Genomic DNA, 26,803 nt, shown 5'->3' on the forward strand with positions numbered 1-26,803 from the left:
CCCTTTTTGCTTCTAGAAATATGTCCCTGAGGGGTGCTCTGTCCTCAGGGACATATTTCTGGAAGTGAAAAGGCTTTTGGAGGAAGGAGAGAGGTGAAAAACTCTTCCTCTTCCATGAGTGTTCAGCTGTGGAAGAAACCTTTTCCACAGCTACTCACCAGTCTCTCTGTGAGGGTGCAAACCATCCCCCATTCTCATATCTCTGCAGAAAATGTGGGCCAGAACTATTTGTAGAATAATTACTTGTTCTGAAACTGACAAATGCATTTTAACCATTTCCCCCTAGAAGTGAATTTTCTGTGGATGCTGTACAACTCCAATGTTGGTATTTAAAGAAGCTGATGAAAGTTAGTAATGAACATCGCTATGCCCATGAGTATGGAGTTCTCAATACTACCAAAGGAGAGGAACCAGAAAAACAGACAAATCATTTAAATCAAGAAGCCATTAATGTTACAGAAAAAAATAACTCCTTTATCGCTGGTGCAAAAGAAAATATACAGGACATGTTGCATATGCCTGAAAGATGGATCACTTCTGATCACATTCAGCCTGTGTCTGTTAACTCCTTCATGGCATTGCCTGAGATGGGAAGGAATAAAGAATACAAGCAAAAAAAGCAGTGTGTCCACAATGAGGAAAGCAAAGATAACAATGTATTAATCAGTCCTAAGAGAAACAAGTTCAGCAAGCGAATCACAGCAAGTAATGGAGGAAATTACCTTCAACATTTTGACAGTTTGCAAAAGTAAGATCCAAAGGTCAAACCACTTTATTATGGAAACTTTAAAGTATCGCTGTGTAATCTTAATGCAGATGGGGGCATCAGTGGTGCTATTACCAGATGATCTTTCAGAAATAATCATAATCCTGTAGACTGTCAGACTAAATTTAAGATTCTCCTCCCTGCCCCCTCAATTCAAGATTAATAGGTAACAGAATTCCATTTGCTGTACTAGCCAAGAAATGTTTAGAAAAGGGTGTGGTGCCTACTTCACCAGCACAGCATAGCAGCAAGGAGCCTGAACTCGGGTCCTTCCTCACTTCAGCTTGCTTCATCGCTTCATCACTTCATCATGTTCTTCAACACTTCATCTTGCTTCTGCATAGGAAACAGCTATCTCTCCTCCATATGTTCTGTACAATGTCATTTCACAAAGCAGTTGCACAGCTCAAAGTTAGGTAAGTGCAGGACACAAGATGTGTCAGCACTCAAGAAGGCTCACTTGAGTCTTCTGCTTATGCAGAAACAATATGGCAAAATTATGACAGTAAGGTGTTTGGTAAGGTTTTACTAGCCTTGCGTAATAGTAGCATGGACTTGCAGTGCTGAAAAGGCTTATATAAATAACTAAAAATAAAGGTTTATTATTTGTATTTTCACTGTCCTCTTTGTTAGGAGTTCCCAACCTGTAATACTCTAGATGTTGCTGAACTACAATTCCCATCATCCCCAGCTACAATTAATTGTAGCAGGAGTTGTAGTTCAGTAACATCTGGAGTACGACAAGTTGGGAACTCCTATCATAATCTGATCTGGGAGCAGAATAACAGCACTTCCAGACTAACTGCAGTGATGTACCAGGAAAGGGCCTTTCCCCCCCTTCTGTGCAGCCCTCAGGGACATCTTTTCTGGTGGCACAGAGAGCCTCCTGGGGAAGGGGAGGTTGTCAAAAATTGCCTCTTCCCTGATGATCAGTGTGTTTCTGGAAGTCTTTATTTTGATCCTCTTGCTGCATTGCCACTTCTTTAGTGAAGATGTTAGCCAATATATCCATACTTTCCACATGCCTGCTAATATAAAGTTATAGCAGCTAGTATGGTAAGGGAAATGGCATTTCTGGGACAAATAAACACTATGTTTCATGTTACCATCTGACGGGACACTGTTTATATTCTGGGAGTGCATACAGTGAGATTCAATTAGGCAGTAGAAGAACAAAAGTTAAGCTCTTGTTTTTCTGCTCCAGTGTGGTCATCAGTTGTGATAGTACCAGGTATGGATCTTGCAAAGCCTGGATTCTAGAAACACTATACACAATCTCCCCTCCCACTGCCTTGAAATCCTATTTAAGTAATTCTGTATGTGTATATACAACAAAATGGAGTTTAAGGTGCAACAATCAGATGTGATTCCCACCATGCTGACAGGAATGTGTCCAAGGGAATTGAATGTTTCTATTTCTAGTAACCCTGTAAAGAACAGTGTATAAACAAGAAGCAATTCCCATAGAACAAGTCCTGTCTTGCTTGTGCAAATCTATCCATTGTCAAGAGTCATGACTAATTCCCACTGAAACAATGGGACTTGCATTAGTCATGCATCATTTATTTCAGTGGTGCTTAGTTGTGACTAACTTAGTTTAGACCTTGCCAATGTTCATTTACAGTATACAATGTCACATAAATTTCCAGATTCATTATTGTAAGTTCTTTGAATGTATTGCAGAACAGGAGTCCATTTGACTGGGGCATGGGGCAGGACCTTCTCTGTTTTGCTTTGTTACTGGCATTTCAGTGGGCAGTTAAAACATTTCTGTTCCTCTAAGCCAGGCTTGCTCAACTTAGGCCACCCTGCTGTTTTTGGACTACAACTCCCATAATCCCCAGCCACAGTGGCCAGTAGCTAGGGTTTGTTGTTGTAGGCCAACATCTGCAGGAGAGCCGAAGTTGAGCAGTCCTGCTCTAAGCCTTTACTTTGTTTTGAATTTTAAGCCATATTCAGACACTACATTGTAGATGCATGGTGTGTGCATCTACAATGTAATGTCTAAATATGCCTTAAAATTCAAAACAAAGTAAAGGCTTTGAGCAGGGCTGCTCAACTTCGGCTCTCCATACACACGTACATGTTTTTTGTGTGAATAATTGACTATGCATTCATTTTAAAAGTGAACCTGGGTACTTTCCTCCTCAAATGCAGAGTACAAATAAGTACTGTACTTGCGTTGAACAGAATGTGGGAATAACTGTGCATTGCATACAGTTCTGTATGTGTATAGACTGGACAGAGACTGTATATGCACTGAACATAATGTGTGAATAGGGCTACAGTCTCTCAGTTGCTGATATAATTTCTATGACTATAGCCCTCCGTTCTTTTTTTTAAAAAAATGATATTAAGGCTATTTACACAATTGGTGATGCAGTAGGACAAGCATCCTACCCAGCTTCAGGAGCAGTGCATGCTCCTGATTTTCAGTTGTGTGCTAGCGAAAACTGAGGAAGGAGAAGGGAGGGTGATGATCTGTGAGGCGGAAGCTGAATAGTATGGTGCCATCTTACTCATGCCCAGCAATTTAACAAGTAAGTAAGAGAAACAACATCCTACCCAGCTCCTGTCTCACAGTTGATCACTCCCTGCTCCTCCTACCTAGGTTTTTGCTAGTACGTGACCAAAAATCAGGAGTGGGCACAACTCCCAAAGCTGGGTAGAATGTTTGCATTAACAGACTTCTTGTATTTGACATTTTGTTGTGAATTGCCTTGGGGAAGTATTGAGGCTGCAAGGCAATATACAGTACATGTTTCTGAGAATAAGAATTCAGGATGATCTGTATGACTGAACAAAATAACCTGAAAGAAAGAACATTAGAAACAATCCAGTCATCTTCCCCTTTGGCTCCAGCTATCCTGCTGGAAGGAATCGTCTGTGGCCAAAATCCTGTTTGTTTGTTTGTTTGTTTGTTTGTTTGTTTGTTTGTTTTAAATTTATTGACCACCTGACTTCCTTAGACTCGAGGCGGTTTACATAAATTAGAACAGCAACGAAGACAAGAGAAGAAGGGGGGAAAGGCAGAGTTCCACTCACAGCAGGAAGTGTGCAGTGATCCATATTTCAGAAATTTATTCTTCAGGATTTCTTTAGGTTCTGTGTAATGGATAAATAAAGCTTTTGAAAAAATCCCCATTTGTTGTATATATGCATGTAACACAACATAGAGGAACCATGTTCTACATTGTCACAGATTACAATTCCTGGGTACCATGTGTTATTTTTCTGCTATTTCTAGTTTGGCAGCAACAGTTATCCAATCATACTGGCGGAGCTATAGTGTTCGTAAAAAGATCAATTTCTATACAAGACTACATCTGGCAGCAACTATAATCCAGTCTTTTTGGCGGAGCTACTGTCTCAGAAAAAAGATGGTGGTAAATAACAAAGAACAGCATAAGCTCATGGACAAGCATAAAGCTGCTACTATAATTCAGGTCAGTTTGAAATCTTTGATCATCTATATCTGGTGCTCCCACATGCACTTGGATGCCCATATAGCTTAACAAGTTGTTCTAATAAGAACTAATCTGCCTACTTTCTTTTCACTTTCTCTACAATAGGAATAAATTTGGTTCAAACTGAGGTCCACAAGTTAGCTCTCTTGCACCTCAAATGTTCACGCATCCTCTGTCTTGGATTGGGGTGGATGGCATCATTACAAACTGCACCATTGAGGTGTCCCTCTGTGTCACTCTCTACAACTGTACCTCATTTGGTTCAAATTGTTTAGACAGTCCACAAGTTAGTGCACTTGTGCTTCAAAAGTTTATGCGTCTGCCATTTTGAATCGTGGTGAATGACATAACAAGCTACTCCATTTTGGCATCCTTATGTGTCCCTACAGCTGAAGCAAGTTTGGTTCAAATTGGTTAGACAACCCACAAGTTAGTCCATTTGTGCCTCAAAAGTTAACATGTCTGCCATCTTGAATTAGGGTGTATGACATCATCGCAAACTACACAGTTGCGGTGTCCCTGTGTGTCCCTACTGCTGTAGCAAATTTGGTTCAAATCAGATGGTTCACAAGTTAGCCCACTTGTGCCTTAAAAGTTTACATGTCTGCCTTCTTGAATCATTGATGTGTCCCTGTGTTTCACTTACTACAAATGTACTTAATTTGGTCAAATCGGTTAGACAGTCCACAAGTTAGCCCACTTGCACCTCAAACGTTCATGTATCCACCACTTTGTACTGGGGTAGATGACAATAATTACAAACAATGCCATTGAGGTTTCCTCATGTGTCCCTAGATCTGTAGCAAATTTGGTTCAAATCAGTTAGGCGATTCACAGGTTAGCCCACTTGCACCTTAAGTGTTTACACATCCACCTGTTAGAGGTTGTTGATTTTTACCCTTTTAAAAAACACTCTGGTGGTAACTGTAATTGATTCTTCAGTGCATGCAAACTAAAAAGATAAAGCTTCTACAGCATACCATGGTTCAATAATGGTCAAATAATGGACCAATATAGCCAAAGTCCATGTTGGATGCTTTTTGATGTGTCTGTGGGGTCCAACCAGGTCCTGAGACCAAACATTACTCACACACACAGACACATTCACAAACATACCAACATACATTCCCACTCTGCTCCTGCAAATCTTCTGGTCCATTCTCCCTCCATATACATATGCATTAATTTTAGTGATGTGCAAATTGATTTGAGTACAAATTGATTTGTACGTGAATCTAGCTGATTTGGGTGGTTTGGAGACAAAACAAATCACCCCTGTGGCCCATTAGCTAGATTTGGTTACAAATCAAATCGCATCTAATTCTATTCGAATCAATTCGAGATTCAGATCCCTCCTATTAATTCCCCCAGATTTCCAGCTTTCATTTTTAAAAAAAAAAGCAAAAAAAAAAGCTAAGCTCTAGCCCTTGTAGAAGTGGAGTTATGGAACAAAATGTGTGGTCACTATTATTCAAGTGTTTGGATTCTTTGGTGTATAATAACTTTTCCTCAATGAATCCCTATGAGAATTCATTACACGCCGTCATTTGTTCTATTCATTTTGACTGTCTTTTCGACAGTGCCAACTGTCAACTGCCATGTGCCAACTACACCCCACTCCCACCCACAAGGCAGTGGAGTACTACTCAGTATATGTTCTAGGATTTTTTTTTTCAAGTGTTTAGGCTCTTTTGTGTCTAATAACCTTTCCTCATAATGAATCCCTATGCTGATTTATTACATACCAAAGAGTCTAAACACCTCAAAAATTCCTAAAATATAAACTGAGTACCCAGTGGCTTGTGGGTTGCAGGGTAGTTGGAACATGGGATGCAACTAATTCCCCACCCCCACCTGCAAAGCAGTGGGGTCAAAATGAACAAGAAATGAAGGAGTGTAATGAAGACACTTCAAAAATACCTTTAAAATAAACTGAGTACGTGTGTGTGTGTGTGTGTGTGTGTGTGTGTAGTTGGCACATGGCAGTTGACAGTTGGCACTGTCCAATGATAGTCAAAATGAACAGAAGAAACGAAGGCATATAATGAATCCTCATCGGGGTTCATTATGAAGAAAAGTTATTACATACCAAAGAATCTGAACATTTCAATATTACTAAAAATTGCAGGTGTGTGTGTGGGTGGGTGTAGTTGGCACATGGCAGTTGACGGTTGGCACTGTCCAGTGACAGTCAAAATGAAGGTGTGCAATGAATCCTCATAGAGATTCATTATGAGGAAAAGTTATTATACACCAAAGAATTCAAACACTTGAAAAATAATGACTGCACATTTTGCTCCATAACTCCACTTCTGCAAGGGCTAGAGCTTAGCTTTTTTTAAAAAAAGAAAGAAAGCTGGGGATCTGTTTTAGGGTTAGGATATGGCAACTTTGAATCCTTATTGTTTCCTATGGCAGAAATGTTCAAAATCAGTAAAAACTAAAAAAAAGATTAAAAATCAACCAAGTGTCACCCTGCCTTGAAATTTGGGTGGTAGGTAGCACCCTTGGGAGCTACCCACCACTCAAATTTGGTGCCCCTAGGACCTTGTTAAGTGGTCCGAATTGGTCCAAATCAGAATCGAATCAAAGCAAATACAAATCGAATCTGGGGTGATTTGGAGGGGGTAGATTTGGATACAATACAAATTGGGGGTGATTTGTTTGGGGCACAAATCGAATGCAAAAAATCAATTTGTGCACATCCCTAATTAATTTTGTTTGTGATCATTCTATAGTTAAAATTGTATTATAAAAGGATTATTGAAGAAATGACTTCTAGATCTGAATTATATATGATGTGGGAGATCCGTGAACAGATTCTCTTTTTTTGTAACTTAAAAGCTCACAGAGGGGTAAATTGGATCATGGGAGCAAGTAGAGGGGAAGGAGAGGTTTAACTCTTTACCTATGATGATACAACATGTAGGGCAAGATATGTGCACACTGTGTGAACTTTGTAGTGAGGACTAACCTGGGTGGTGACGTGAGGATAATACAAAGGGGAGGCAAGAAGATTCTAATGCAAGATGCTAAACATTTATTGAATAACAATCAAAATCTACATTTTTATAAGGATATATAGTATATTATATGGATATAATATAGTATATTATATGGATATAATATAGTATTTTATATGGATATAATATAGTATTTTATATGGATATAATATATTTATATTACATTTTATTACATCTATAAAATAGGTACCTAATTGTAATACTAGCAAATCAATTTGTTAATATGGAGAATTTCAATAGACTCAACTCGCTTGCATATAGAAGAACATAAAAGAGCAATGCATTCAAGAACACTCATTCAAATGAATGGAGTAAACCTAGTGTGTTAAAAGACATGGCTTCTAGCGAGTCTCCTTATTGTTAATCTAGGTGCCTTAATGTGGCAATGCTAGTGATGTGTGTTAGGCCCTATACTATCTGTTTTTCAAAGAACTATGGCACATTTATATTCTGCTTAGCTTTTGATGCCTGCTTTCTGATCTCTTAATGCTGGCTGTAAGGTAATTTTACCTGGACTTTTTATCCTGTTTGTTGTGTATGGTTATTTCTCCTCTCTTCTGCCTTAGTGAAGGAAATGAAATAGCATTCTGCCTCATAGCCATAGAGCACCTTTCTTATGAGGCAAGGCTACAACACCTGGGACTATTTAGTTTAGAAAAAATACAACTGTGGAGAGACATGATAGAGGTCTATAAAATCATGCACGGTGTGGAGAAAGTGGATAGAGAGAAATTCTTCTCCCTCTCACATAACATTAGAACCCATTCTAGGACTGTTCTTAAGTTCTTATGTTCTTATAGCCGAAAACAACTTCTGCTAAGTTCCCTCCCACTCCTTTGGGTGTCATATTAAATCCTTTTTTAAAAGACAGTAATTTCAGATCTCTTTCTGAAATACAAAATGTAGATTAAAGGACTTGTACATGGGTTTCAACAAAGGCAGAGATACAAACGGGGGAAACCCAACCCCCCCCCCGCCGCTTTTGGTAAATTCTGAAGATGGACTCTCAAAAGTTCCATAATAAGTCAGCAGTCCCAAACCTACTCAACCACTCTTGTTCAGCACTAGGTCAAGCAAAATTTCCATTCCAGGGTTTCCATTTCCATTCCATTGTTAATATAATTTGACAATATGTCATGCTACAATTAATGCAGCAAAATAAATAGAGTGCTGTTATTTATATAAGTGTACAGTTAGAGAGGAGGAAATGGCAATTCCCTCCCCCCCACCCATTTATGCAATTAAAAACATTCTCAAGGCCCAGTCCTAGAATTTGCTGTGCCAGAAAGCAAATGCTTAGGATGGGCATGTGATGCTTCACTGAGCAAACGATTATATTTCTTTGGCACTGAAGGGATCTGCTTGCACAGATGTTTAGAATTGAAGTGTTGGTGAATATGAAACTTACTGTGACATTTATTTGTAAAGTCTACCTGCAACAGGAATTTCTCTTCCAAACTGCTCCAGATAGTAATAAAATTAATGCACATGTTCATGTGATCCCCTTATTACAAACCATTAGCTTGTAGTCTTTCTGTCCCCCGCCCCCGCCCTGTAAATCTCTCTTTCATTTAACAAATTCTTTCTTTTAAAAAAATATCAGTCTGGAGGTTTATTTGGAGGTGCAAATGATTGGCCTCAGTTAATTGCTGATAAGCCTACATATGTTGTCAGGTGTAATCAGTGGGAATTTTTTGTTTAAGTGTATTTTAATTTTTGTTCCAAGTAATGCGAACATTTAACACATAATTCTTTTTCGTATATCTTCTTCCCCTAAGCTTGTAATAGGTCCTGGAGGAATTGTCAAATAATTAATTAGTTGACCTTGGTTTGTAGTTGAGGGAGTTTTAGGATTCCATTCTGCTTACTTGAGCCAAACCTCCTGAGCATTCTGAGCTCAAGACATGTGCTGATATTTAATTTGTCTTGTAGTTTTAAATGTCACATAAAGTTCAAAAAACAGATCATTGAGCTATTACCAAAAAGGAGGGGGGGAAGCCCTACAATGTTTTATCTTCCTAATGGGATAACATACAGAATCTGGATTTGGAGTTGATCTATGGCCTCATATAACATGCTTTACATTTTTGTTTAGGCATTTTGGAAAGGTTTCTGTCTGCGGAAGAAACTGGCCACTGCTCTGGCAGCTGTTAAAACTGATGAAGTTGAAGATGACTATAAAGAAGTAAATGTGGATGACTTTATGTTTGATGAAGTAAGTAGAGCAATTTGATAGTGCACTTCTGACTGAAATATAATGTTCTAAGACCTTTAATTGGTACAGGTGTTTAAAAGCCTATAAAAAGTCAACTGACTTTGAAATTATGTAATACATCTTAAGTAACCACAGAACAATTAACACTTCATTTATTTATTTTATTTTATTGTACTTTTAAAACTACTGTTTGTGTCTTACCCTATAACCTATTAGTGGTTTCCTGGTCTCCAAGCTATATTATTGTTAATCTAGCTGATTGTGTGAGTTCTTTCATGGAATTCTGAGGAATACAATAAGTAGATCCAGAAAGCTACTATTGTTGGCAGAGGAGTTGATTTATATCATCTTAATACTACAATTTTACACCCATAAATTCACTGCAGTTCAAAAATATTGTTTAACTGCAATATTTGGGAGGGGGGGAAAGATGTTTATCTAGCTGGTATGGATCCAAAGTAGTCAATTATTGTTATCCTTATTGAGTTTATTTTCAGAAAAGGATATATACTCCTATGGTGGATGATGAGTCTGGTATTTTGAAAGGAAGGGGAATAAAAATTAATAAGCTCCACTAGAAGACCAACAACATAGACATAACTGAATACTGCCTGGCTAATTGTTCTTCCACCTTTTTGAAATGATTGAGCATCTCTAAATTCTGAATTTAAACAATCGTTCAAGAAGAAAGAATAGATGGAATTCTACAAGGACACACTGAGGAATATTTATGTATTCATAACAACAGTACTCTGGGAGGTTCAGCTGGAATAGATTAAGATTGTTGTACATTATTTTTGACAATTAATGCAAGATCACTGAAATCTGACTCTTTAAAAAAGAAGAGAAAGCTGCGTTGGGAATTGCTTATTAGTGCAATAATGTTTAATATAGTAGTACCAATACAGGTTTTTCAACAAATAGAATATTTATACAACATCATGGACTTTCCCCCACAAATACTACTTATGTAAGTATAGTTTTGTATAAAGCCCAATGTTAAAAATATTTAGATGGCCTGAACTATCAAAGATATGAAGCAATTAAAACAGTCATGTTTGAGCAATGAATAATAGGCACTGGCTGACATGATGAGTAGAGTAACTTCGGTGGTTCTGAACCACCCATGCTTCTGCAGGTGTTTAAAACAATGTCTGTAATGTTGCATGAGAGCACTCTTGAGCTAATAAACTAACATAACCCGGGCCCATCCCTTGCCTGCCTGCCTGCCTCCCTCTGCCAATGGCCTTAGCCCCAAACAGCGGCAGTGGTTGACTGGTTCCTTGCTGCCAATAGGCCACTCATTCTCCTCAGGCCGCTGACAGGCTCAGGCCCATCCCTGGCCCTTCCTTGTTTCTCTCTTTCCTTCCCTTCCCCCCCCCCCTCATTTTCTCTCTACTCACTCTTCCCCTCTGTCTTCTTCCCCTCCCTTGTTTTTTATTTTTCTCTCTCTTTCTCTCTCTCTCCCTTCCTGAGTTAACAGATCTTGTTCATCTTGTTTCCTCATCTAATTCACACAACGTCAGCCTCCTTTTCCTGAAGGGGCTCTTTCCTCCTCACAACCCCACTCTTTGCAGACCCCTGCCCACTATCCTTTTATATATGTATATTTCTCTCCTTTCAATCAAGAACATCTTCCGACCAGTAACAATTGCATTCCAACCAAACTTAACCATCACAGGCTCCGCCTCCCTATCTGTATATGGAATCCCTGCTGTGCTTCTGCTCACGAACTCTTGCGAGAGCTGCCACACACAGGATTAGCCATAGGTATGCCTTAAGAATTATATATATAGAATAGAATGTACAATCACACTTAAGCAACAAAACAAAACTTCCATTATTTATAATGGAAATTCATGTTCATTAGTGTCAATTAGCTCCTCACTGGCATTCCTTCCTGCTGTGCACGTGCCACATGCTTTACTTTTATTGGCAGTCGGGCACCATTTTGTCTCAGTTTCTTTTCGACCGCTGATGCGTTTGGACCTCTGGTTCATTGCTCCTCAGTTTAGAAAAGAAATTGTTACTTCAGACTGATTTTCTAGTAAAACTTGGACTGTGACCTTGACCAGTCTTCGGCATTTCCCTTGGACTTGGTTCTCACATACTTGAACTTTCAGACTTTTGACTTCGGACTATGAGTTAACTATTCTTTGGACTTTGATTCGGACTTGACGAATACTTTCCGTGGCTTTGCTGTCAGACATAATGATGGCTGAGAGGAAGAAAACTACATTTAAGCGTTGCTCTCAGTGTCAACCTAAGCTCCCCTCAACTGATGAACATGAACTCTGTTTACTTTGTTTGGATGAGCAACATGGATTTGCAGGTTCTTCTCAAAGCAAACGCTGAAAAATCGCTCATTGTGCCTCAGAGCCGCTCTCTACAGAGACATGCTGCGTCCCCGGACGCCAAGGCTGGAATCAGCATCGATCTCGGTGTCAACATCGACATCGACGGGCCCTTTTTCTATGTCTGCCCTGGGGTCTGTCTGCACACAGTCTAAAACTCTGTGAGATAATCTCAAGGAGATTGTCTTCAAGAAGCCCAAGACTTCGGACCACGGGCATAAGAAGCATAAACGACATTGTGTGGCCTCCGATAGCGACTCGCCACCTCAAAAAAATCATAAGTCAAAGTCGGCTCATTCATTGAGATCGAGGACCCCCTCGCCATTGACAGTCCAATATCAACTGCCGCTGCTGTCATCCAGTCTGTCGAAGCCTATGTCTACTGATGTGGGGACGGGTCTTTTCGTGTCCTTTTCGGCACCCTCATGTTCGGTGCTTCCAGCACTTCCGTCGATCTCGACTATGACCGCTGTCTCGACATCAATGTTGACACCGGTGTTTCCGGTTCCGAGTCCTGCAGTTTTCCCTTCGACTTCCTCGATATCAATGGTCGATGCCGACACAGGTAAGCCGCACCGTATTCATCTGTCATCCCCAACGACTACCATCATTCCTCAGCAGCATAAATTTCTGCCTCTTTCACCTGCGAGGATGGCTTTAAAGTCGCCCCTCACACTTTTCAATACCTCTGACAATGCCTTGTTGGATGACAGTACTGCTTAAGTCCCTGTTGAGTGTTCTGGACTTTGCTACGAATACCTTGTCGGGTTCTGTGTTCCAGGAATTCCTCACCCCAGGTTTGGATACTGAGCTTGATGTTGAGGATGATGTGCCTCCAAAGACGCCTTCGGCGTCTCCAGTTCGAATTGGAGCCAAGTCTTCTACCTATACAGTGCTGACAACTGTACTAACTGTACTGACAGTCCTGTACTGACTGATTACTGCTCCACCCTTGAAACCACCACCCTCCTTTCTGCTACCTCCTTTGGTGCCTCTGAGGGATCCTGTTCATGCCTGCGGGTTCAAACACACTATTTCTCCATCTGCACAGCTGGATTGGGCAGCGTTCCAATTGTGGAAAACTCAGCGTATGCTGCAGGGCCTGATGCCTCATCAATCACCACAGTGGGTGCCAACTGCCCAGCCTTTGGCACCACTGCCGCCTAGACCATCCTGCAGCACCTGTACTCCTCACTCAGTGTGCTCAGACAACTACAGCTCCTCTTACCACCCCTGCATTGTATTGCCATCGGACCCACCTCTCTGACCACTATTCGCCCTGGTAGCGCCGGGTCCAGACCCGCCTGCGAATCCTCCCCCCCACACACACAAGCTCCGCTTGTGCCAGTGGACCTTTGGAATCTTTGGAAGAGGACTCGTATGATTCTTCAGAATCTTCTGACACAGAAACAGACTGTGATGGTGATACACCCCGACTTACTTCCGATCTGCCTTCGGATGTGCCTCTGTGGCCTTCTACATCTCCCAACGAGGAGTTGAAATCATACACCAAAATGATTCAACAAATGGCAGACATGTTTGAACTTGAGATCAAACATCCTGCTGCTGATCTTCAGGACCCTGTTTATAAGATGCTGGCAACCGTTCAGTCCATGCAGCCGCTTGCATTGCTCATGTTGCCTGCCATCACCAAGGCAGCCAAGGCTTCGTGGGTCATCTTACGAACGTCGGCTCCTACGTCAAAACATTTAGAGACATTCTACTATGTACAGGAAGGCGACAACCTTTACTTGCTTAAGCATCCCATCCCAAACTCCCTAGCAATTGACTGCACTTCCTCAAAGTCTGGCCATCACCATGTTACCCCCCCCCCCCCGACAAAGAGGCTAGGAAGCTCGATGTGTTTGGGCAGCGTATTTATTCGACTGTGAGTCTCCCCATTCGCATAGTGAACTATGCAGCTTGCATGGCCTGCTACAGCTATGTGCTTTGGAATGTGTTTAGAAGCGAACTAACCACCTCTACACCAGAAGAGTTGACTAAGAAGTTTGATGACATGCTTATGAAATGTAAAGATCTAACCTGCCAGCAACTAAGCACATTTAAGCACTTAGCTGAAACCGAATTGAGAATCATGACCACCACGGTTTCCCTTCAGCGCCATGCTTGGTTGAGGTCCACTACTCTTAACCAAGATATGAAGGACTGGATTGAACATCTCCCATTTGACGGGAAAGGCCTATTCAGTGAGTCTACCGATTCAACTATGGAGACTCTTTAAGAATCCAAATTTACAGCCAAAAGCTTCTCGGTTGCAGCTACTTCGTCTCAAGCTTCATCCCGCTACAGATCGTACAACTGTCAGCGGGCGGGATTCAGATATCAAGACCAAAAGGACTATTGGAAACCATTCAAGCCCTATCATAAAAATAGGTGCGGTCAGCGCACTGAGACTCAGAGCTCCCGTACCAACAAGCACAACTCCGAGCAGCCTCTTTGATCTGGGAGACTGTCCACTGCTTGCACCATCATCGCCGGCTGACACCGAACATAACTCCACTGGCCACTTGTGGCATTCCTTCGATTCCACCTCGTTTGCCACTCAACATCATCAGCCTGGCCAATCATGCCCCAGCATGGCACCAGAAACATCAGACCTGTGGATCTTATGGATTATCAACTCTGGCTATGCGATCGAGTTCATAACTTTGCCAAGTTTTGAGGGTGTCAAATCCACCACTCCAACGCCGGCTCTCTAGCAAAAGGTGCATGCTCTCTTGGAAAAAGGTGCAGTAGTCCCAATGCAGTGGACAGATAGTCTATGGGGGTTTTATTCTTGTTATTTCCTCATTCCCAAGAAGGACGGGGGAATCAGAGCCATTATGGATCTCCGTGACCTGAACCAGTATGTGGATACGCAAGAATTCCATATGGCAACGTTGCAGGGAATTCTCCCACTCCTGGCCAAGGAGGAGTGGCTTGCCACGTTAGACCTCAAGGACGTGCATTTTCATATTGCGATTGAGGACAATTGTTGCAGTTTCTGAGAGGTGTGAATAACCTCTACCCCCGGTCCGTGCTGCTACAGAACAATGGAGTCTTTCCCTGGTTCTGGCCTCCCTAATGGAAGATCCCTTTGAGCCTCTTCATGAAGCCAGCCTCCATTACCTGGTGCTTAAAACTGCCTTCCTCATCGCGATCATGACCGCCAAGTGTGTGAGCGAATTGACTGCCTTGCGCGCAGACGCACCCTTCACGCACTTTTATCCTAACAAAGTTGTGATACATGCTGACCTGGCTTTCCTGCCTAAAGTCGTTACAAACTTCCACTTAAATCAGAACATTGGGACAGACTTTTTCTCTTCTAATTTCCCGTAGTGGAGTTCAAGATTCTTTACTGATTTCTATTGATGTCTGATGCCTGGTTTAGGACCCTTTAGATTCAACTAACACTACTGCATTTTTTCTTCGTTTTGGTTTTGAAGGATAGACTTTGTATGTAAACTTGTTTGGTCTTGTTGGAGTCTCAGAGATGTAACCTTTCTGTTTCTACTTGTAATACTAATAAAAGCAATTTAAAATAAATAAATAAAAGAACATTGTTCTCCCTTCCTTCATCCAAAATCCTGAGTCTCAATTGGACTAGGCGTTACATTCCCTCGATGTGCAAAAATGTCTGCTCCACTGCCTAAAACATACAGCGACCCTTTGGCGGACAAAGATGCTGTTCATCTTGTTTAAAGGCAAGAATAAAGGCATCTCCGTCTCCAGGCAGTGGCTTTCCCATTGGTTGGTGGAACTTATTTTTCTACATACAAGATACAGAATCAGCAGCCTCCTCTGCTCATTAGAGCCCACTCTACGTGAGCATATGCTGCTTCCACTGCACATTTATCTGGCTTCCGCTTCAAAGACATCTGTGCTGCGGCTACCAGGTCGTCACAGCTACCTCTCATCAAGCATTATGCTGTGGATTTACATTTAGCTGCTGAAGCCAATTTTGGGAGAGAATTTCTCAAACAGGTTCTCCAATAGTGGGTGAAAATGCTGCACCCTCCACCAAGGGGGAAAGCTAGCTAGTCACCCATTTCTTATGATGACAACAGATCACTTCCAGATAGACAGGTTGCTTACCTGTAACTTATGATCTGTAGGTGATGCGTTGTCAGTCATGATACCCACCCGTACCTCTCCGCCGCTGCAGCTTTTTCAACTCAAGACCGACTTACCTGCTTGACCAATGTATCCACGCTGTGGGCCTACACTATCATTAGACGGGTCTCCAAGAAACTGAGACAAAATGGCACCCGACTGCCGAGAAAAGCAAGGCACATGGCACGTGCACGGCAAGGAGGAGTACCAGTGAGGAGCTAGTTAATCCATCCGTGAGGTCCCTGTGCAGGCGTAGTAACCCATTTCTCATGACTGACAATGGATCACCTCCAGATCATAAGTTACAGGTAAGCAACCAGTCTTTATTCTTTCTCTAGAGTGTGATTGGAAGAGTAAAAGAAAAGAGGGTTCTTGGCAGCTAGATGGGGGGGAAATAGGTTACACATCTATAGCTAGAATTTGGGGGTAAATGTTGTACATACTGTAAATAACATATTTCCTATCTTCTGCAATAGTTTTCAAAGTCCATGTTGTATTTTGTTTTAATGACTTATTTCATAGTGACAATGACTGACATCCAGAGAGCAGTCTAATGCAGATTCTCCTAACATCCCCATGCTTCTGCATGCTTCCTCCGAAACATGGTCAGAAGACTGTAAATACTAAAAGTGCTCTTTTAGACAGGAAACCCATTACTGACATTCAAGGGATGTGTTTCCTGTCTAAAAGAGCTACTTTATTTTAATTTCTACTTCTTTGGGGAACACCCCCCCCCCGAAGGCTGCATGATCCTCAGGAACTTATTTCTGGCAGCCAAATAGCATTTTTAAGGGAGAGGAGATCAGTGAAAATTGCTTCTGCTTCCCCCTCCACATGCATTCACCTACTTGGTAACACTCTGGTTGAGCTGTGAAGCAGCCTCTTGTGAGGGCGCAACTCCTGCTCCACCCTTTTCACACTGCAGAACATATGGTCCAGTAAAATATTGTTAAATTTCTCTGTCTGTAATCAATTACAGAATATTTAACCCTCTCCTAGATCCATCATAATCTGTACTCTTTTTTAAAAAACATATCATGGCATTTATGATGACTTTATACGCAAGATGAGGTAAACGGGGACCTAGTTAATCTTTTCCAGCACATAGCCTGCAGGCTTTATTTTAACTGCATCTAAAGAGCCAAGAACTGTGGGTCATTTTCTCACTAAAATACTTGGACGGCCATGTGCCAAGAATGTGCTAATTATGTCAACATTAACTTCCATGCATTGTGAAAAGGAGCCGTCAGTGCAGCCAAGATCATGTTTGATACTACTGTCAATATTTGAAAATCATCAAGGCAGGAACTAAGTGTCCATTTTCTCTTTTCCTCCTATATATATGATTCTGTATGTGTGTCCTTGTTCTGAAATTTGCTTCATACAAGCTCTTTAGGTTAGCTCTGAGGGGGATATCTTTTGTTTCTCTGGCTAAAAGTAATGTGAAACTAGTTGCTATTGATTTGGGGGTGTGTTAAAAAAAAATCAGATTCACAATGGCAGTACTAAAAGTAAACACCCATTTGTTTTGTACTAAAAGTAGAAGAATGACAAACACTTGCTTCTCACAAGTTATTATTTCTGCCACCTGCCCTGCAGAAGATCCCAGAACCAAACTGAATGGCAACAACCTGAATAAAAAAACCTGATTTATTATTATTTTTTGTTTAATATATTTTATATATCTATGGATTTTTTTTCCTGTTTTAAGACAAGAAATATATAACTTCTGATATCTGAAAAAAGATACAGCTAATCTTGGTAAATACATAGGCAGCAATATTGCAAAGCAAAGTGAAAATATAATTTGCTGTGTAATCCTAATTTATATGTTGTGCACCTCCAAAGCAGAAAAATATTATTATGCTAGCAATTATGAATACCTTAACTAGGGATGTGAGAGCTGGCTTGAGATCAAACTGGCTTGTACTTGAACTGGCCTGGCTTGAAGTCAAGCCAAACCCACCAGGCCAAGCCGGGTTGTTTTTATTTGTTACAAAAAAATTTGCCAGACTTACCGCCATTATGGAGCTTCAGGGGTGGCCAGTGTGCATGTGTGGCTAGTGTGCATGTATGGATGGTATGCAGGTGACTAATACACATGTGCAGCGGCCTCCAAAATGGCCACTGGCAGTGCAGAGAGGCCTGGAATGGGCTGTTTCATACCGAGGGAGGCCGGCTGGGGGAGAGGGAACCTCAGGAGATGCCCCCACAGCAGCACCCCCTGAAGCCCCACAATGGCAGTAAGTCCACCAGTTTTCTTTGTTAAAAAGGTTTTTTCCATTCCCCGCCCCCCACGAACCGGTTCAGACAAGCTGGACCGGGCCCAAATCTAGTGTATGCAGAACCGGACCCAGACCCAGTTCAGTTCAAGTATGGTTCTACTCGAACCAAATCGGGTTTTCTGGTTTTGTGTATACCCCTAACCTTAACAACCTGATTTATTATTATTATATGTTTAATATATCCTATATTTTTTAATTTATTGTAGAACCTGGAACTCCAATATAATTTTATCCTTTTTTAATTCTCTTTATCCTCCTCTTGTGAGCTCACTAGGTTGGATCCTAATATCCATGCCTCCTCCTACTTCCCACAGCTGCCCTCAAAACTATCCTAAAAGCTGCCCCTAAGGGCCCCTTGACTGTCAGGACAGGAACAATATGGGATGGGATATGGAGAGGAGAAATTTCCTAAAAAGCAGGTAGAGGCACATTCCAGTTTAATTTCTCCATTTAATTTGATTTGAACACTGACAGCATGATACAAAATTCTTTGGCAGGGAGTTTGATTCTTTTCCATGAAGTGAAACATCCTTTACACACATGGGGATTCCCCATTGTGACTGTAGATATTCCTTTAAACATAGGCGAGGGCAAGAAGGAAACTCATGTGTGCTTAAAACTCCACTTTGTAGCTGCTGGATTAAAGTCTGAAAGTCTTTGTCATTTGGACCACTTTGTAGCTTCATTTAAAAGAACTGGAATCTCATATCCATATTTACCTAGCTTCCCTGCTTTTTATAAGAAGGCAGCTAAAAATGGCAACTGCCACTCTAATTATCCTCTGATATTTCTTATGTAGTCTATTAATTAGGGAGAGCTGATCTTGTGGTAGAAAGCATGACTTGTTCCCTTAGCTAATCAGGGTCTGCCCTGGTTGCATATGAATGGGAGACTTGATGTGTGAGCACTGTAAGATATTCCCCTTAGGGGTTGGAGCTGCTCTGGGAAGAGCATCTAGGTGCCAAGTTCCCTCGTTGGCATCTCCAAGATAGGGTTGAGAGAGACTCCTGCCTGCAACCTTGGAGAAGCCACTGCCAATCTATGTAGACATTATTGAGCTAGATCGACCAGTGGTCTGACTCAGTATATGGCAGCTTCCTATGTTCCTAATATAACGTGTTTTACAAGGAAAAGGCTTATTATTATTATTATTATTATTATTATTATTATTATTATTATTTCAATTTCTATACCGCTGTTCCAAAAATGGCTCAGGGCGCTTTACACAGAGAAATAACAAACAAATAAGATGGAACCCTGTCCCCAAAGAGCTCACAATCTAAAAAGAAACTTAAGAGAGAGACCAGCAGCAGTCACTGGAGGTACTGTGCTGGGGGTGGATAGGGCCAGTTACTCTCCCCCTGCTAAATAAAGAGAATCACCACGTTAAAAGGTGCCTCTTTGCCAAGTTAGCAGGGGACTTAGGCTTAGGCTTCAGTCTCACATTACACAATCATGGGATGGTGGGATTGCTCCCAGTCCCTGTACAAATAAGAACACTAGTACGTTCTGTTCATTTTTCTCTGAAATGATCTGGGGGGAGCGATGTGTATCCTATTCTATGTATTCAGTTTATTCTATGAACATGAGCCCAAGAGGACTCCTGCTTATCTAGACCAGAGATTGAATGTCCTTCAGTCAGGCAGGATCTCCTTTTTCCATACTGATAATGGAAAGAGAAAGAAAAAGGTCTGCTTACAGGGGTGTAACTACAATTGAACAAGCAATGGGAGGGATGTCCCTGTGCTCATAAAGGGAGGGGGTGCCAGCTTGCTCTTTGCTCTCTCTTTTGTGCCTCTCTGAAGAAGGGGGCAGGAGCCCATCTTCACTTGTTGTCCCTAAGCCCACTCCAAACTTGACCAACCTGAGCCACTTTAGGAATGGTGGTATATAAATTGAATGAATGAATAATAAAACTTGCTACACCCCTGCCTGCTTAAATATCATGCCAGAAGCAGGCAGGATTTTTTTCCCCCTCACTGCTGACAGCATCAGGAGTAGGGATGTGTGGACCAGTCTGGCGGTCCGGTCCAGGGGTTCGAGGTCGAACCAAAACACCACCCACGGTTCCATCAGACCGGAACTGGACCGCTAGGTCCAGTCTGGCCGGTCCGCGGATTTTTATTTTTTTAAAATTAAATTATTTTTTAAGTACCTTTAGCCCAGAGGTGGGGAACCTTGGCCCTCTAGCTGTTTTTGAACCACAATGTCCATAATTGTGGCTGGGGATGGTGGGAGTTGTAGTTCAAAAACAGCTTGAGGGCCAAGGTTCCCCACTGCTTTAGCCCCTTTCCCCCCTGCTTTAGCCCCTTCGAGGGGGATTGCTGAGGCCGTGGGGGTCCCCCACGAGGGTTCCCATCCCCCCACCAGCCTTCTTCATCACCACTACAGCCAGGTAAATGAACATTTTTGGCCCTTTTGGGCCTCCGTAGGAGCGCGTGGCCGCCATTTTGGCGGCCGCCACGCATTTACCAATGCCCTCTGCCTTGCATGATGAAGAAGGCCGGCGGGGGGAGAGGGAACCCACGCTGAACACCACCACCACCACCCTCAGCAGCACCCCCCCAGCAACACCCCACCCCCGAAGGGGCTAAAGGTACTTAAAAAATAATGTAATTTTTAAAAAAAAAAACCACACCAAAAGATTCACGGGAAACTGATTATTTTCATTCTGGGAAACTGAGTATTTTCATTGTGTTCTTTTCACAATGAGACAATGGGAAGCTTTGCTTAAGCAGTAGTTTCTCTACACTTGCTGAACTCTCCCATTTTCCCTGTTGATCATAAAAATTGAGAGTTATCTTCATAGAATAGCTAGCTGGCTGGAGTTATGATTCCAGAAGACATAACTTTGGCTTCAGTTTGAGTAAACCTCAGCTCAAGGGTAGTGTCATGAGAAGTCAAATCATGAAAAATTGTGAAACAGATCACAAACCACCCTGAGCCATTTTTGGAAGGGCGGTATATAAATCAAATAAATTTGCCATCTGCTTGGCTTTTGCAGACTCTCAGGACTGGCATTCTTATCCTCCAAATAGATTAGAAAAGGATATGCATGTTCAGAAGGTGCCATTGGGAGGTGTGTGTGTCTGTGTGTCTGTATTCATGGATTGTTCAGGGAGAACCTCTAAAGCAGGAGACAAATCTCTTAAGCCTGTTTGTTATAGAAGAAATCAGTAGAGCTAAGTAGTAGCATAGCATAGTGTAAGAAGTATTTATGTATTTATTATTGCAACTAATACTAGCTATGGCCATTTTCCTATTGAAAGCTTACATCCTTCACAATTTGAATATTGGCCTGTCTGCACCTTGAACAGAATGACTGAAGAAAATCCATATTTGAAGGAATTTATCATGTCCTTTGGTCACTGAATCATCCACATTTTGGCTAAACTGCATCTTATTTATTGTATTTATTTAAAATATTTATATTCTACCCCTTCCATGCAATACTGCATGGGGTAATAGCATTTCTTCCATGAAAAGCATAGGTTGGCCCTGCGTGGTTTCCCCCCACACATAGAGGCCACCCCACATCTGGATTGGGATAATAGCAAGAGATAAGGTATAAAAACGGTGAACTGCCCAGAGACACAGGTTGTGGGTGGTATAAAAATAAATAAAATAAAATAAAATAAAATAAAATAATACGGCCCCTCCTCCCGTCCCAGGTTCTCAATCCTGATTGGGCCTCCTCGGGCCTGCTATTTATGTTTGAAAAACAAACAGGCTAGACCAAACTATCCTTTTACCATTATGGGCCCCACGTCTGCTCTCCAGAATTGTGTATAGGAGGCCTCTGGACAATTATCCATTCCCATGGAGGTCTGACTCACATAGAAGCTTTGCTGCATTGCTGAAGGGGAAGGGCTTGTGGTGCATGCAGTCTCAGTAAATGGGTTACTATCAATGGATTAAAATCAGTTAGCCCCAAGCAGCAGTAATCTGTAGTTGCAGGGCTGGCCCAAGGGTTGGAGGCGCCCCAGGTGAAGCAGGCATCCCGCACCCATTCACCCATGCCAGTGTCCCATTTGCCCACATGAGCAGGTGGATGCTTCCCATTGGGTGGGGACTGGTCCCCATTACTTGTCCACCTGCTCACACCAGAACCCCATTTGCCCACGTGGACAGGTGGATGCTTCCCATTGGGTGGGGGCTGGTCCCCATTACTTTGTCCACCTGCTCACTCCAGTGTCCCATTTGCCCACGTGGACAGGTGGATGCCTTCCATTGAATGGGGGCTGATCCCCATTACTTGCCCACCTGCTTGCTCTCCAGCCATCGGGCCACCTTGGTGCATTATAATTATGCCATGCAACCTGAGCGAGCAGGCGGACTCTGCCACCAACCCACCTGTTCACCTCGCTGCTCCTACTGCCGGCCCACCACGGCTCATTGTAATAGCACTGCTATGCAATGCAGCAGCATGATTATAACATGCCACAGTGGACCAGCGCCAAGACCAGCAGCCTGATGTGGCAAGGACAGTGGGTGAACAAGCAGGCAGGCCCTATCACCTGCCTGCACGCTGTGATTTGCTTATAACACTCTGTGGCGAGCCAGTGGCAGGAGCAGGAGCCTGCCACAGCAAGTAGAGGAAGATGGGGATGGGGAGCATCTGGTCACTGCCGCACTCCTGCTTGTGGGAGTGACCAGTGACCCGGCCTGTCGGTGCCACTCCTTCCTTGGCATCCTAGCTGACCAACTAATTCGCCTAGCAGGCAAGCCAACCCTGTAGAGCAAGAAGGTTTCTGGCCTCAGAGAGCTGACTGTGGATTGTAAATCTAGCATCGTCAGCTTGTGTTTGCTTTTTGTGCCTTCCTGATAATTGTCCTGGATCGACATTTGTAAAGAACACAGATTATTACTAAGATGCCATAAGACTCAGACCTCTCTCTTCCGGCCTTATAAAGACTGCTTTAAATTTCCTAATGTTTAAGGAAGAGAATGCATGGAGCTGTTTTATTTTTAAAAAATATTATTATTTATAATCAATATTTATAATATTTAATTATTTAATTAAAATATTTTTTAATTCTATTTTTAAATCATTCATTCTGATGTTTCTGCACCTTTTTCGTCTTCTAATTGCATTCAGCCAGGGAATACTGGGGAAAATTTGTTCTTGATATTGCTGTGAAATGAAGAAAAAGGAAAATTACACATACCATTTCAGAGAAACCTGCACAAAATCTGTCTCAGTTTTAAAAGGACAAATTGAAATCTCTCTCCATTTAGTTGTGACTGCTGTTCTCAAGAACCAATAACAGTAATATTTCACAATCTCAGGTAATAAGACTGGAAAATAAGTCCTAATTTTAAAAACAGTAACGACTCCAGAATAAGTAGGAACAGTCCTGGTAAAGGTGATGATCCAAAGATCATGTAGCCTTTGTTAATATAAAGAGAAGTTCTAAAATCAATTTAGCTTTTGACCAGCATCCAAAATATAATCTCTTTCAAATAGGTGAAATATGACCGTGTCCTTCTCCTTTTCATTAAAAGGGAAATAACCTGGTAGTGTTCTCTCTCTCTCTCTCTTTCTCTTTTCCTCTCTCTCTTCCCCCCCCACCCTCTCTATTTTTACCAGTGTAGGTTGTTCTTAACTAAACCAATATAGAATTTCTGTAATACTATCTTAAGGTATCTAAAAGCTGGGATAACCATCTCAAAGAAATAAATACAATCTAGCAATAGTGTATAAATGGGAGAAAGATGTTGTAGCCACCATTTAGAAGTTTTTTATATGGGAAGGAAAGGAGTCAAATCAAAATGAAACACCAAAGTTTTGCTAACATGGGGCAATCAGAACAGTTGATTGTCACATTTGACAATCACATTTTACAGTGTCACATTTTACACAGTGTCACATTTTACACAGCACATACAATTGTGGGTACACCAATGAATCCCTCAGGAAATATGTCAACTGTGATCAACGTGTGTGTGTGTGTGTGTGTGTGTGTGTGTGTGTGTGTCTTGCAGTTTGCTAGCATGCCTCCCATACCACAAAGTCTGGAATTCCTGTGTCTCAAAAAGTACCCCAGAAAACTGCCAACATTTGTTTGAACCATAATCCTAAGCCATGCTTTTCCAAAATGAAGTTTTGTTTGTTTGTTTGTTTGTTTGTTTGTTTGTTTGTTTGTTTGTTTGTTTGTAGCCTGGAACCTACCAATAAAAAGGACATATTTTTGTCTCTCATGGTTTGGTTTGGGAGTTTTATGTCAGTCAGTCAGTGAGGCCCAAGCAGATAGATAGACAGACAGACAGAAGTATATGTATATATATATATATATATATATATATTGAATTTTCATAAGAGTTTATCAAAGCCACTGCACATGCCTGGCTAATAAAAGAGGACATGGGTATCTGCTTGATGATCCTTCACCGGTGTATACTGAGGAATACAAGGGGGGGGGATATGGGAACGGGGGGTCATGAAGGGATTCCTTTGAATCAAGGAAGAAAATACACTGAATACCATGATGCCACAGATCTGCTCTGTTTTTCTCTCTCTTTCCCTTTCTCTTCATGTGTTTTTGTGGTTGGGCTACTTATTATAGTTGCAAAGAGCCTAGGAGAACACACATACACAAACACACACACACCCCTCTAAAAGTGTGTGTGTGTGTGTGTGTGTGTGTGTGTGTGTGTGTGTGTGTACGAATAGTGTAGTTGGAGAAAGAGGATATCCATTCCTGTCTTTCCACACGTATGTCTCTACCGGACCAATAAGTCTTAAGAAGTGTTGCCTTTCTGGAGGTGACTCACAATGGAAACAGCAGGTGCTGCTCTGAGTGCACAAGCCCACTCCGCCCAGGAGCTCCGTAAGTTAAGCAGGCATTGCTGCCCGTTCCCTTACCTCTTCTAAGGAAAGGTTGGGACAAGGTGACCTCAGGCTGTGGGCTCACTGAACTTACATGCAAAGCGAGATAAGTCAAGCCTTAATTTGTTATAATTGTGATGATCATGGCGTACAGCTCATGAAAACCCCAAATCCACAATCCCAGAAAATTAGAATATTACATGGAACCAAGAAGACAAGGATTGAAGAATAGAACAATATCGGACCTCTGAAAAGTACAAGCATGCATATGTATCCAGTACTTGGTTTGGGCCCCTTTTGCAGCAATTACTGCCTCAATACGGCATGGCATGGATGCTATCAGCCTGTGGCACTGATGAGGTATTATGGAAGACCAGGATGCTTCATTAGCGGCCTTCAGCAATTCTGCATTGTTTGGTCACATGTCTCTCATCCTTCTCTTGGCAATGCCACATAGATTCTCTATGGGGTCAGGTCAGGCGAGTTTGCTGGCCAATCAAGCACAGTACACTGTATACTTTTCAGAGGTCCAATATTGTTCTATTCTTCAATCCTTGTCTTCTTGGTTCCATGTAATATTCTAATTTTCTGAGATTGTGGATTTGGGGTTTTCATGAGCTGTATGCCATGATCATCACAATTATAACAAATTAAGGCTTGACTTATCTCGCTTTGCATGTAATGCGTCTGTCTCATATATCAGTTTCACCTTTTAATTTGCATTATTGAAATTAATGGACTTTTGCACGATATTCTAATTTTCCGAGTTTCACCTGTATTTGTAGTAGGGATGTGCAAATTGATTCGTGGCTGAATCAGTTCATCTCTAATATGGTCAATTTGAGTGATTTGACTTCAAATTAAATCACCCTTGAGGGCACTGACCAGACCGGAGGTCAAATAAAATCACCCTAGATTCAGACTCGAATCAATTTGTCAAGTCACAATTTTGTCCCCACAATGCCAGCCCGCCGAGCTTCTCTGCCACTCTGGTTGGTTCATTTGCACTATCGCACGATTGGCTGTTGATCTCCCTTGCTTCTTGGTGTGGATTCTCAGTTTGAAATAACTTCTTCATAGCGATTCCTTATGAAGTTATTTCACAACTGAAAATCTACAACACATTAAAATTCCTAAAAATTCACCATTTTGCCCAATTCCTTTGGGGATTGGTTGGTAGTTGGCATCCATGGGGCCCTACCAACTTTGATGCCCTCTAGCTCTTAAAAATTAGGCTGAATTGATTTGAATTTGAATCCAATCAAATTCAAATCAACCCCAAATTCGAAGCAGCAGGTTTGAGCTCGAATTGAATCAGGCTGATTCAATTAAACTTGAATCGAATTGATTCATGCACATCCCTAATTAGTAGTAGTAGTAGTAGTAGTAGTAAGGAAAGTGGTATGGAGACATTAGGGACCAGAGGTAAGGAAGCAGATGAAGCCACAGACAGAGGCAAGGGAACTAAGGAAAAGAGGTGAAAGAAGTAATTGTCAAGGAAAGGAAAGGTCAGGTAAAGGGAGGGGGAAAGAGCAGATCTAGAAAGACCAAAAGATCTCCAGCATAAAGAAAAGGGAGGAGGAGATCAGGGGGTAGGCAACCTTTGGCACTCCAGTGTTGTTGAACTACAACTCTCATCATCCCCAGCCAGTATTTATTGTGGCTCAGAATGTATTGTGACTGTGAATGTTCTAATTCAGCAATACCTGGAGTACAAAGTTCACCATGCAGGTAACTGCCATTTCAGGTAT

At 41.8% G+C, this 26,803-nt stretch overlaps 1 protein-coding gene across 13 annotated transcripts in view; it reads left to right on the forward strand.

Moving 5' to 3' along the window:
- LRRIQ1 (leucine rich repeats and IQ motif containing 1) overlaps positions 1–26,803 on the forward strand; it is a 235,134-nt gene that overhangs the window by 139,471 nt on the left and 68,860 nt on the right. For 12 of the 13 annotated variants that reach the window (XR_008308467.1, XM_053255309.1, XM_053255314.1 and 9 more), the window contains 3 exons: positions 287–748; positions 4,014–4,212; positions 9,352–9,471. Coding sequence is in view for 12 of the 13 variants with exons in the window: in XM_053255309.1 (XP_053111284.1) it covers positions 287–748; positions 4,014–4,212; positions 9,352–9,471 (781 nt within the window). In the remaining variant the exon portion in view is untranslated. The remainder of the gene's footprint in view (positions 1–286; positions 749–4,013; positions 4,213–9,351; positions 9,472–26,803) is intronic. The other variant, XM_053255313.1, reaches the window with a different exon arrangement.

Source organism: Hemicordylus capensis, chromosome 5 (assembly GCF_027244095.1).
Source record: "Hemicordylus capensis ecotype Gifberg chromosome 5, rHemCap1.1.pri, whole genome shotgun sequence".
Lineage (NCBI taxonomy): Eukaryota > Metazoa > Chordata > Lepidosauria > Squamata > Cordylidae > Hemicordylus > Hemicordylus capensis.